General features: G+C 34.2%; 1 protein-coding gene across 36 annotated transcripts in view; it reads left to right on the forward strand.

Moving 5' to 3' along the window:
* The window catches only part of CEP170 (centrosomal protein 170), a 129,423-nt gene that overhangs the window by 68,521 nt on the left and 46,706 nt on the right, over positions 1 to 14,196 (forward strand). For all 36 annotated transcript variants that reach the window (XM_026003388.2, XM_026003396.2, XM_026003391.2 and 33 more), the window contains exons 5-9: positions 1,127 to 1,185; positions 1,281 to 1,443; positions 2,338 to 2,472; positions 9,031 to 9,507; positions 13,865 to 14,028. In XM_026003388.2, the coding sequence (XP_025859173.1) occupies positions 1,127 to 1,185; positions 1,281 to 1,443; positions 2,338 to 2,472; positions 9,031 to 9,507; positions 13,865 to 14,028 (998 nt within the window). The remainder of the gene's footprint in view (positions 1 to 1,126; positions 1,186 to 1,280; positions 1,444 to 2,337; positions 2,473 to 9,030; positions 9,508 to 13,864; positions 14,029 to 14,196) is intronic.

The following is a 14,196-nucleotide window of genomic DNA, read 5'->3' on the forward strand; positions in this document are numbered from 1 at the left end:
AAATATATATATTTTAACTATATCAGAAAACATGTATCTGCGTGTGTACCTAACAAAAAAGGAAAATTCTAATATTTCACAGCTACAGGAACCCTGAACTGGGATTCAGCTGACTAGGTTGTTTTAGGTTCTGCCCCTACAGTCCTCAAGTTCCCTATATAAAATAGGAGGACCAGTTCATGGAATTAAACCATATATTCCCCAAAGCTCTTTACAACTCCCCTCAAATTCTGAGTTTTAATTATTCTAATGAGTAGAAATAAAAGTTAAATACTCATTTGCAAGTTTGTTGCTCCTTATGTGTGGGAACTATTTTTACTCCAAACGGTTGTGATAATTATAGCTTTCTACCCTTGAAGTCATAGGGTGCTATGAATTGGTAAAGGATTATAGAATTTTAGTACATGGTTATAAAAGTCCTTTCAGTACAGGGTTAAGAAATGGTGGGAAATATGACCTCTACTGTGTAGTGAAAGATGTTCTTTAATATACAGAGGCATTGTTCTTTTTGGCATAATAATGAAAGCATTCATTATATCTAGCACTTGGTTCTAATCTTTATAGAATCAGTTGTTTGTTAATGTAATACGACCTTGATTGCAATGCCTCAGGAAAGGGGCGATTGTGGTTGTTGTAAGGACCCTTATTATAGCATTTCTTCTGCACTTTGAAAATGAACTTCATTTTTATCAATGCTTGTGAAGTCTGAGTAATCAAATTCTTTCAGGATTTACTTTTGGGTAATCACTGATGAGATACTTCCTTTCACATTTTTGTGATTAACTATCAATATAATTTGATCCAGGTACTTTTTCTTTGCAGTCATAGTATTTGTTTTTTTTAGAATTGAAAATATCTTTTGTGCTGTAATTACCCAGTTATTTGCTTCACCAAGGCCATTATTGCTGAAGTTTAGAATTACTTGCTAGATTTTAAGATTTTCTCTAGTATTTAAAAATTAAAGTCTCATGGTTATGGGCATATTGTAGCATTTAACTCTTAAAGAGAATATAATGCTTCTGTTGTAATTACCTGTTGAAAATAGGACAGTTTCGAAAGTATTTTTGATCACTTTAAGCTTGATTATCAGAATTTGGAAATTATATTCTTCCTTAGCTCTGTCTACATACAAATCTTTTCACTGTAGTCCGAGGAGAAATGAGGGTCCCTGAAGAAGCTCTAAAGGTAAAAATTATTACTTATTTCTTTTGTAAGCCTGTCATTTGCTAGAGTTGATTTCACTCCTACATGTTTCTCTTTCATTCTTAAATGTTTTATAGCACGAGAAATTTACCATTCAGCTTCAGTTGTCCCAAAAATCTTCAGAATCAGAATTATCAAAATCTGCATGTGCCAAAAGCATAGATTCAAAGGTGGCAGATACTTCAACTGAAGTGCAGCACAAAGCCACAGAAGTACTAAAATCTGAGGAAAAAGCCATGGGTAAGTTAACCTCTTTGAAAATAACATACTTGATTATGAAGAAAGTGCATGCTTTGTTCTAAAAAACTTGGCCAGGTCCATATTGATTATAAAAATAATGACAGTTTTAGAGTGGAATTTAATACAGGCAATGCTTTCAGTAGAAAGCATTATATAACACATAATTATATATGGCAGTTATATGTAGGTGTGTTTAATATGTTTAAATATTTGAGGGAGGTAAATCTAGTTTACAGTATTACTATTATCTCATGTTATGTGCTTTTTTATGTTATAATAACTGACATGAATTAAAAGGAAATATCCAGTGACGTTATGTCATAATAATTAGCATATTTATCGTGTTCCAGGAACCGCTCTACATAAATAATCCCATTCGTGCAAAAAACAATTTTTTAAATTAATAGGTATTACCAGATTTGCTCAGATATAAATCTAATCATGTTACACAGCTGGTTTAAATGTAGTTACTCTGTATTGCCATTGGGCTTTAAAAAATATTTTTAATGGTCATTCACACCAAAATTTACTTTAGTTTTGTCTTTTTATTTAGACTTACTTGATGAGCCATTTCTGTATACCAAAAACCTGATTGCGCCTTAACAAAAAGCTATTAGGCTAACGCAGTTTGCATTACTTAGGTATTAGCCAATGCAAAATGTAATTTATTTAGTCATGTCCAACACTGAATAAGGTCTTACACAAATAACAAATTTTTCAACTTACAGTACTTTTCAACTATATAGACTGTACTTTTTTTTTTTTTTATTTAATAAATTAACCAGGCAGTTCTAGCATTCTGCAAAAGCATGTTTGTTTTTTGTGGGTTTTTTTTGTGTGTTTTATATGCTTTAGACAGATTCCTTTTTTTTTTTTTTTTTAACCTCTTTCCAGACATTTCTGCCATGCCCCGGGGCACTCCCTTATACGGGCAGCCATCATGGTGGGGAGATGATGAAGTGGAGGATCAGAGGGCTTTCAAGTCAAATGGCAAAGCCGAAGAAAAAAGTCATGAAACTGGAACAGCAGGTAAGGAAAAGCTCAGGCTTACATTCATTGGGTATTTTGGGAAGAATTTGTAATCTAAGCAAAAATCTGGCAACCCTGAAAAGAGATCTATATCTACTATTCTTTAATAAAAAATGTTGTGAGTATCTTAATAATATTGTCATTGTAAGTTTGTTATGAGTATTTCTCACTTAAAGTATGAATTCCATATCATTTTTATTTAAAATATTTTTCCAGCTTATGAGATTAAAACAAGGAAAATAGATGAATAATATAACTGGGCATTTAAAGTATTTTAAAATAATTATTAAAATGTTTCAATTAGACCAAAATAGTAGGCACAAACTAATTTTGTGTGTTTCATTAGATTTACAGGCATGTAATCATATCTTTAAATCAAGAGTTTCTGTTATGTTCAGAAATGGGATATATGAAATTCAAACTTTTTTAAGACCTCAATGTGCTTTATTTGTTGGGATAGGGTAGCAACATGATTAGCTGAATTCAGCAGCTAGAATGAAAAAATCGTTCTGGGTCACATTAATAGTCAAGGAACATATTCTTTTGTTGCTATAGGGATTTAGTGATGAACTAAGTGTCCCATAAGCCAGAAAATCAAGATTTCTAGGAAATAAACGGAGGTATCAGTTGTTACATAAGGACTTTGGCAAAGACATCAATACCGAGGGGTCAAACAGCCAGTTTCCATGATAATGGCAGATAAGGATCCAGAACAGGAGAAATCAAATATGGGTACCAGGAAACCTAGCAGTATGGAAAACCAAGTCTGACTCTGAGTCAAAGATAGATTCCTTCAGAACTCTTCTCAGTTTTCTGCCTTTGACCCTAGTTGTACAAGATAAGTAAGACTTTTTTTTTTTAAGATTTTATTTATTTATTCATGAGAAACAGAGAGAGAGAGGTAGAGACACAGGCAGAGGGAGAAGCAGGCTCCATGCAGGGAGCCCCACGTGGGACTCCATCCCAGGCCTCCAGGATATGCCTGGGCCAAAGGCGGCTCTAAACTGCTGTGCCACCCAGGCTGCCCAAGAACACTGTTCTTTAAAATATGCTCTGATTTTGCCAGGATACAAGTCTAAGAAAGCTGGCTTTATGGACTCGATTTTACAAGTGCCGCAAACTGAAGTTGTCAACTTTGCAGATAAATTCCTATCATTGCTTCCTTGGTGCTGTCCACCAGCAGTTTTCTTCATGTCCAAGCTTAGAAATACGAAATATTAATACTTAGTATAATTTAGCATACTGTCAGATGCAAATAACAGAAATGTTCCCTGAGACTAAGCAGGAAGGAAATTTTCTGGCTAAAATAACTGTGGCCATTTGGGGCTGGTTTGTGCACCTCTGCACTGGCATCACTGGAGTCAGTTTCTCCCCCTTTCTCAGCCCTCTGTCTCAGACTGTTTGCCCTTATCATCATCTGAGTGAATGAAACTGAATTCTTATGATTATCAGCTCATATGGCCTGTCTCAGTGTCATTTTTGCCCCATGACAAACGCTGTCTCATAATCTTGGGGTTATTTTTGAGTGAGCAGGAATTAAGTGATTTATGTCTTGTGTTAAGTAGCTCAAAGAACTCAGCCAGATTCAGCAGGTTAAGGGCCTTGTGAAGGTCTTTTCTGCTTTCTTACATTAATGTGAGGATATCCTTATGTCACATTTATTACTTGCAGTTTCTTAAAATCTAGGATAAAGGGAACAGTTTACTGACCTGAATTAACTTATGATATTAATAGAGATCATAGATCAGTATGAAGATATATACTAAATCTTATTTAATTTGATCATTTCAAAATTGTTTTTATCAAATGTTTCAAATTATGAAATATAAGTGATTCGTTTATACTCTAAGCATGTGCTTGTAAAAACAAAGTGATTTGCTTCTTGGTCACCAATTTTTAGAATGTAAAATATTAGTAATTATTAGGAGAGGTGAACATTTCAGAAAGGGTAATAGAGTATGTGCTACTTACTGATTTCCTTTGTCCCTCTCAGTGGGTCCACATGTATCTAGAATCTCCTACAGACTTACTCTTATAGCTTAAAAAACCCTGGAAGCAAATATGTATGCTGGAGCTACCAAATTCTCCTGAAATTGTATGAATATTTTTAGTCCTATTAGGAAATTTTGTCCTCATATTTTGCTATCGGTGTGCTCTTCTATCTGCTGACATGGTTTAAACATTTATTTAGGTAACAGGTAAAGGTCTTTAAAGTGTTGCAAATGTGAGGAATAGATTTCTGGCTCTTTTACATTGATTTTAATCAAATCACACTAAATATGGAAACTTTCCAGTTGTGAATCCTTTTTCGCAAGAGATGTTTCCTGGTTTTTGTTATTTGAGGTACTCGAATATGCCAGGTTGGATATATGTTGTAAGCTGGATGAATGCCTTATTATCATTATAGCCTTTATCATCTTGAATTAATTGAATATTTTACTTAATTTAGTACAGAAGAATGAAAGGTATAGTTTTTCTGGATTATGTATATTATAAGGTTTCCCACAAGGTGGGGCACAATCATAAAGTACCCTAAGAACTTGAGGATATTATCACCAGTTGCTGTTCTGATTCAGATAAACATAATTAATTCTAGTATAACCAGTTAGCTTTAAATATCTAGCAGTTGAGATTATAACAAAATATCAGTATACACAAAATATTATGATATGTAGTGTATTAATTTAGTATAAAAAATAGATTTTGAAGATGAACGGATATTAAATTCACAAATTTCCAGAATCTGGTCTGTTAGTGTTCTGAGACAGGAGAGCTATTTAATTTTCAATATTAAAAATAAAAATAATAATAATAATTTTCAATATTAATTTAGAAGACTCCCAATGATTTTTCTAGTAGGCCTACACTTCCCAAGTATAGTAGGTCCGCATGTGATCTGTTTTGATCATCTTCAGAGAAATGAATTCCTTCACATAATGAATTTTTCAGATGACTGAACTTTTTTACAATTGACAGTTTCTTTTAAGAGTTTAATCATTCTCTAAATTTCTATTAAATGAATTATCCATATCACTGCTTTCTTAAGTGGAGAAGGCTAACTATAATTTAAGTTTCTGGTTAATGACCCAATCATCATGATGAGTATCAGTTCCTGATGTGATACATTACAGTGATGTCCTTGGTGGCCACTGAGGGATGTGGGACTGTTGGCTCTATATATTGAAGGGTTCTGGACAGCTGTGGTTCTGACCCATATTATGAGCTCTTACTTTTTGTCTCACCTCTGCCATCTGATTCTTATTTCCCAGTGCTGTATGTCTTACCTTAATCTTATTGCAGGTTTGCTTCATGTATCTGAGCAGATAGTAAAAACGCTCTTAAGTGACCTCCCAATTAGTAAAGGTCATGAACATGGAAGTATAGGTGCCGTTGAATCTCTCTTAAGTTTTTAAGAGTTAGAATTTTTTGTTTAGTTATTTTCCTGACTCTTAGCTATGTTGGAGAATTGAGGAAAAGAGGGAGATGTTTATTTGTGCCGGGCCTTGTTCTGGGTAACAGATTATCTCACTTAATACTTTTTTTTTTAATTTTTTTTTTAATTTATTTATGATAGTCACACAGAGAGAGAGAGAGAGGCAGAGACATAGGCAGAGGGAGAAGCAGGCTCCATGCACCAGGAGCCCGATGTGGGACTTGATCCCAGGTCTCCAGGATCACGCCCTGGGCCAAAGGCAGGCGCTAAACCACTGCGCCACCCAGGGATCCCCTTAATACTTAACCTCCTTGGATCATCATCACAATCTGATGGATACATGGCATCATTTTTGATGAGGAAAATGAGAATTGAAGACCGACAGAAACAGGATTTATCTGATTGCAGATCTCTTTGCTACTTTCCTGCCTCGTTACAGTCATCAGGTCCTAAAATGCTGCATGTGCCACCTGATGTTGTTAGATAACTGATTTTGGGGGAAATTATCTAGTAAGTCTTTTTTTTTCTAGTCCTTGGAGTAAATAAAGGTGACTTTGAAGTAGGACCAGTGAATGATAACCTTAAGAATAGTGACGCACAACAACTCTTGATCTCTGCTGTATTTATGTGTTACAGTGTGAAAACATGCTGAAAGTATGTCAGTATTAACGGTGAGCTTTTCCTTCACAAGGAAGGAAAATATTCCTTTAAATTATGAATGATAAGTAGAAGATAAATGTTATACACCTCGAGCAGCTTTTTGTGGGTTTTGCTTTGTAGTTCAGCCACCTCATTTTATTTGGGTATACAAGGGGTGGTAGAAAGAAACTATACCACCCTTTATCTCCAGCCAGCATTATCCTGTTACCAGAAGGATGAACAAAGCAGAATAAATGACTCAGTGAATGTCATTTCGCTGATAGGCTAGGCTTAAAAGCCAGTTGTACTATATGGACATTGTAATAAATAGTAAATAAGCCAGTGTATGAAAAATTAAAAATAACATTAATGAGTTTACTAATATATGGGAGTGACTAATGCAGTTTACTCTCATGGGAATTTTTTTTTTTAAGATTTATCTATCCATTCAGAGAGAGCAAGAGAGAGGCAGAGACACAGGCAGAGGGAGAAGCAGGCTCCATGCAGGAAGCCCGATGTGGGACTTGATCCTGGGTCTCCAGGATCACACCCCAGGCTGCAGGCAGTGCTAAACCGCTGCGCCACCAGGGCTGCCCTCTCATGGGAATTTTAAATGACAGGCCTTCAGAGTAAAGAGTGCAAGTAGGCATTTTATTATTAAGATAAATTAACTTTAAAAAAAAAAAGATTTTATTTAATTCATGAGAGACACAGAGAGAGGCAGAGACACAGGCAGAGGGAGAAGCAGGCTCCACACAGAGCCTAATGTAGGACTCGATCCCAGGATCACGCCCTGGGCCGAAGGGAGGCACGCAACCACTGAGCCACCCAAGCGTCCCAAGATAAATTAACTCTTACAGAAATTTAAAACATGACTTTAGGTTATTTAGTCTTATTGTATAATTTCTTCTCCCAAATAGCATGTTAAATTTTTGCTTTAATGACTGTTTTCTGAAACACATTTCACATTTTTAGTTATATGAAAAATTAAGTATATTTTGTAAAGAATAATTTTTTACATTGAAAAACATTTTTGTTATTCTGTTTACCTTCTGTATGTTGGGCTTTTTTTTTTTGGAACTGGAGCTTGATATTTTCTATATACCCTGTTCCATACATTGATTACAGCAGTGCTGTTGTCCCATTCTTATAACCTAAAAGCAAATAGTTTTATGTTTATGTTCAGAGAGTACTACCAAGAAATCAATTACAACACCTGAAGAATCCCATCAAGATTCAATATTTGAAAAGATGCTTCAAGAGACCACAAATACTGCTTCACTTAATTAGGGAATGATTGGAAACAACCTAGTCTCCCTGTACTGCCTTTCTTCCTAATAAATTATCTGCACATGGTATTTCCATCAGTCTGTTTAAAAATGGAAATCTTCTGAGAGCTTAAGGGAAATATTTTTCATTTGAACTCTTTACGATCTTCATAATGGACATAGTTCTCTTGCTTCCTGAAAAACAAGGCCGTTTAGTCTTTTTAATTTATCTATTTAGTTATTGCTTGCATTTGTACTAATAACACATACTTACAAGAAAACATTTCAATAATCATTTGTTTATATATTTTATTTACCTATTTTATTGACATATACTATGCATATATTTTTATACCTTTATATTTATTTTATTTCTGAGATAGCAATTGCTCACTTTTTCTGCCAACTCTGGTTGTTTTGATCTGAGATTTATAATTCAGCTTTCCTCCCAAGAATTTTTGACACTTGTGCATATTCTGCTATATAGACATACACATGAATTTTCTTCTAGAATTTTTGGCTGGCAACTAAATTTTCTATTTTTACCTTATTTCTTTCACATTGCTGCTTCGATTGCAATGCTGCAAGCAAACCACATGTTTTATCTCTAGTCCTTTTATTCTTTATAGAATGTATCCATCTTCTTGCAGTGATCACACATCAGTAATGTTATTTTTATAATTCTAAAAGTAATGTCTCTAAATGTGATGGTGAAGAATGGTAAGTGGAATCATTGCCCCTAGAACATCACTTGCATATTGACTTCATGTTTATTTCTTCATATGAGCACCTGTTCTCCTTCAGAGCTCTACTTTGTGTTCATAGATAATTTATCCTCCTGACTTGATAAGGAAATTCATATTTTTTCTCTGTCTCTAGATGTATATGTTGAATGTGCATCTTCATCTCCACTTGATTTCAGTTCTTTTGCACCTTGATTTCTAGATCCAAATTGGAAAAAATACGGATCTAGCCATGCCAGGGTCTGTCTCTTAACTGCTTTGTTCTTTGTCACTGCTGCTGCTTATCTTGCATCTTCTGTTACTGAATGCTATTTATAATCAAAATTATTCTTTCTCTGTGACATTTGCCAGATTTTCATCCAGGCTGTGATCTGCCTTCCGAGTCTCATGGCATAATACAAATGGCCATATTTATTCTCCTTCAAGTTTTAGAAGCTCCCAAATATTTTGAATTTTCTCTTATTTTTTTCATTAGGGTGCAGCATAGATGCCAAGCAAGTTGAGGAACAGTCTGCAGCTGCAAATGAAGAAGTACTTTTTCCTTTCTGTAGGGAACCAAGTTACTTTGAAATCCCTACAAAAGAATTTCAGCAGCCATCACAAATAACAGAGAGCACTATTCATGAAATCCCAACAAAAGACACACCAAGTTCCCATACAGCAGGTGCAGGGCATGCTTCATTTACCATTGAATTTGATGACAGTACTCCAGGGAAGGTAACTATTAGAGACCATGTGACAAAATTTACTTCTGATCAGCGCCACAAGTCCAAGAAGTCTTCTCCTGGAACTCAAGACCTGCCGGGGATTCAAACAGGAATGATGGCACCAGAAAATAAAGTAGCTGACTGGCTAGCACAGAACAACCCTCCTCAAATGGTATGGGAAAGAACAGAAGAGGATTCCAAAAGTATTAAAAGTGATGTTCCAGTTTACTTGAAAAGGTTGAAAGGTAAAGTGAATTGATCATTTCAGAACTTCCTGTTTTGTGATAAAGAAAATTCAGTCTTCACAGTTAACCAGACTACTCCTAGATAAATAATTATATGATAGGAAACTTCAGCTTTTTCAAACCTTTATATTTGATTTTGAAGCTCAAAAGCAAGCCATACTACCCATGTCCACCTTACTCATGAAAAATAGTCTGCCTTCATTTTCTTGCCAAAACCAAATTGGTTTTGTGAATTTATATTTATGCCATTAAAAATGTTTCTTTTTCCTGTGGAAATAAAATATTAATTCTGTTCACCAATGGAATTCCCTAGAAGACAGTTCTCATCATTTTCTTGACTTCAGGAAAAACTATATTCAATTCTGTTCTTCTCTATTGTGATGCTTCCCGTAAATGTCAAAATCTAGATTTTGAAAGAAATTTTAAGCCATTTGATAATGGGCCAAAAGTTCTACATTAGTAATATAGTGACATTGTTGATAGAGTGTTTCAGCTTTTCTCAGCAGTTACTCATGAAACAAAAAAACTTGTGGTCTAGAGATACTAGGAATTAATTGAGTTAAAAATGTTTTTGATATTAAAATTTATGAAATCACAATCTAATGTTTATTTGTGAAATAGTCAATATATGCTTTTTAGTGTAACACTTGACCAAAATTAGGCAAATATCTATACCTATATATCAGAGTATCAACTGAATAATTTTTCCATTGTTTTGCTAATTAAGTATATTTTAATTACCCTATCTTAATTTTATTTAATTAGCTATCTTTAAAAGAAATGATTGCATGCTAATCTGGCCATTCTGTTTCTCTGCAAGGAGTTAATAAGCTTAAGAAAAATGCTCATTGAGGTCATTGTATCCCTAACATTTTGCCTGGGGACTTAATTATGTGACAAGTACTCGGTAATTTGAATACACAATGAATGACTTCATTATCAGTGATAGGACTAACCCTGGCCTAACCAGTACTTTATGCCCTGGGATTTTGTTTGGTCAAGTCATGAGGAAATGCCTGTTCTGATTTGCTTCTAAGACATTTCAGGATAGTGAAGTGGTGTGATTACTTAATTCTTTGTTGGGGCCTATTACTATATCTAATTATAATCATAAGCAGTTACCTAGAATATATATTTTTCACATGTGATTGTTCCCTTTTCTTCTATCAGGTAATATTAAATACATAACTAAGAACTATATATATGTGTATAGGTTAAAGCTCACAAATAAAAGCTACCCATTTGGAAACTGACCATTTTTATGAATTTATAAACAGTACTTCTATCCTAGTAAAATATAAAAGGTAGCATAAACCTTGAAAATTTAGAATTGATGTGGTCTTTCTTAAACTACTCTTAATAAATGTCAAAAAAATGAGCTAAAAGATTCCTTAAAAAGCTACTATTTTACAGAACCTTTATCCCTTTATTATAGCTGCTTCTTTAGTCATCTATAAATATCTGTATTAGCTATTATTTTTAAGCCATCATTTTTAGACATTCTCTTCTTTAACAAGGCCCATTGTAAGCCTGATTCCAAACAGAGACATTAGTGTTCATATTCTTCACACTATCTATGCATTAATGATTAGATATTTTTAAACTTTACCAGAAATAATACAATCAAAATACTGTTGTCCCTCAAAGTTGATTTAGATATATATTTTAGGATATTGCCATTGCTCAGAACCCTCCTTTTGGATTTGCCTTCAGACTGTTTTTTACAAACCATCCAAGAAAATGTGAATATAACTCCTTTTTGGTTCAAGATCCATTTTATTTCCCCAGGCATATTTATAAATGACATTTGACTTTTCCCCAAAGTTAAATATTCCATCATTAGATAAAATTTTTCCACAATATAGAATCTTGAAAGTATATACATAAATTTTAAATAAAGGTAATTATGGCAAACAGTAACAATTTTACAGTAATTAGACTTCAGCAGTTTTTTTGAATCAATCTCAAAGACTTGAAAGTAAGTAAAATAAAAGCAAAACCTTTGCTCCTACAAGAGTAAAGTGCACGCGCTTTGGGACAGTGAAGAAAATAATGTTCACAAAGCCCATACACTTTTACCCTTTAGGAGAGTTGCAACTTCTTTGACCACAGCTCCTGACTTGGTATAGCCAACCTACCCTAGAAAATACTAAACCGACTTCAGCCTATTTAGGCATGATTAATGGTAGACAAGACCAGAAACTTGGTGAAGAGAGTTTCCTAGTGATTTGTTTGTTGTTGAGTACAAAGAGAGTTTGCAATTCTGATCAGATATCTCACCTCCTGTAACACAGAGAAATACAAAAAGGAATAACAATCTTCCAAAAAAGAAAATGGCTAACCCATAAAGAGAAGTTTTTAAACTATAGTTTAAAGAAAAAGATACTGAAAAGATCTGACACCATATAAGTGCCAAATTTTGTGTGTTGGTACAAGTACAAGAATTGAATTCTGTAAAGATGGTGTTTTCACATCGTGTGTATGTGCAATATGGGTTATTTGGTCTTATCATACAGGAAATATTAGAGTTTAGTTATTCCTGGCTCTTACAAACTGATTTCTTTTCAGTTTATCCAATGCAACAACTAACTATGTTGTAAAATTGCATGTTTTTAACGAGTTTTCTGTTTGAGTTAGTGGTTTAGTTTGGTTTTACATTCCATCTGCTATCCCTGATTCTTAGGTAATTACCTGAGGGATTCCATTAATTGAACATTTGTTTTGTTTTGTTCTTTTCAGATTGCATTTTTAATAGTTACTAATTTAAAAAAAGATTTTCAGATCTGTTGTCCTAGCTGATATTTATAACATTCATCAGTTTTACTCTGCTGGGAGTGCTTCCCCAATCGCCTTCATTTTGGTTTATTTCTCTCCCTTTGTTTCCCTAGCCTATTACTTTTTTGAAACACTACCCTTTGTGTGTGTGCTTTTTCTCTCTGAATCTTCTCACACCTTTTAGGTACCACATTTTGACAACCAGTCCTCTTGTGTTAAACCATTGGCACCAACTGGTAACCTGTTAATTCATTAGAAACAAACCCACGAGTATTAAAACTCAACTTTTTTCCATTGGATGAATGCCCTTTGCCCCCACCCAGCCAACAAGTCTTCAGTTCTGGTCATTGTCTTGTTAACTATGTTATTAAGCAGATATTCAGATTCAGATTTGTAACCCAGAAAAAGCTTAAACTCAGCCCTGGAAGCCACAGACTGACTGCACCTAGTTGACTAGGCTCATTTACATTTTTCTTCTACAGAAGCCCTCATTTAAGCCCTCATTTGTGATTCAGGCTAAAACATGCATAGAGTAATTCTTGACTTTCCAGTAAATTTATGCTGTAATAATGTAATTACCATTTGATTATTTCTTCTAATGTACCTATTTAAATACTGAGAATTCTAAATCATTGAAAAACAATTTCCATAAAGTTTCACATCAGATCCCTAGTAGACTTATGAAGGGTAACAGAAAACCTCTTTTAGGAACCTGATGTTTCAAAATTCAAATGTATTCTAACTTGACTCTGTGTGCTTTATAGAGAAGACAGATTTTTAGCTGGTTATATTTAGCACCCTGCCATTTGCCCAGAAGGTGGTTACATTTATATAGGATTTCATAGACTATGCTTTTCTGTGATAGGCCTTTAGCAATCTTTTTTTTTTTTTTTTTAGCATTCTTTATTTAACTTTTAAAGCCACCAGAGTTTAGATCACAAATTTAAGTTTACAAAAATTCTCATAGCTAGAAAGACACTTGTAAAGAAGTGTATAGTTAATTGGAGAAAACTACAAATGTGTATCTTCTTATAAACATTTTGCATACTTTTTATTGAAAGTATGCTATACTTTCAGAAGTATTGAACATCGTTGAAAGTTAAAATTCATCACGTTTTTGTGGCACTTGCATTTTCTTTTACTGTGTCATGATAAGCATTTCAGGAGAATCACCATTTTTTCTTTTTGCCTCTCCTGCTAAAAGCAAATTTTTGATTGCTTAAAGAAAGTATAAGGTTTGGAGGCAGGATTAATGTTTATTAATGTTAAAAGTACAGACTATCATGATGATATAGCGTGGCTTATCTGTTACGGCATTGATGAATCATTATAAAGTTAAAATTTGGAGAAAGAAAAGCAATCCCATTCAATTGTTTATAAAGGACCTCATTGTTGGTTGATAAAATTTGAATGTGAGCATTGCAGTTGAGGGAAGTTTGCAGAGCCTGTTACTGAAAAGAACATATGACTTGGATTGAAAAGGGGGAGGGGGCAAAAAACAAATAGCACTTTTGTGTATGTGTCTAATTTTCTACATGGGATTTTTTTCCTTCTGTATTATGTGGTTTCTTTTTTTGTGCAGGAAATAAACATGATGATGGTACACAAAGCGATTCAGAAAATGCTGGGGCTCACAGGCGCTGTAGCAAACGTGCAGCTCTTGAGGAACACTTAAGGCGCCACCATTCCGAACAGAAAAAGCTACAGAAGGCCCAGTCTGCTGAAAAGCATCAAGACCAAGCTGTTGTAAGTCAAACTGCTTTTATGATTGCATTCTTTGATGAAGACAATCCCAGAAAAAGAAGGTCATACTCTTTTACTCAGAGTGCGGGAATCTTGTGTCAGGAAACTACTTACTCAACACCACATACAAAACTTGAAAAAACAAAATCTCCAACAGCAGATGCCAAAGTG

Source organism: Vulpes vulpes, chromosome 13, assembly GCF_048418805.1.
Source record: "Vulpes vulpes isolate BD-2025 chromosome 13, VulVul3, whole genome shotgun sequence".
In the NCBI taxonomy this organism is placed as follows: domain Eukaryota; kingdom Metazoa; phylum Chordata; class Mammalia; order Carnivora; family Canidae; genus Vulpes; species Vulpes vulpes.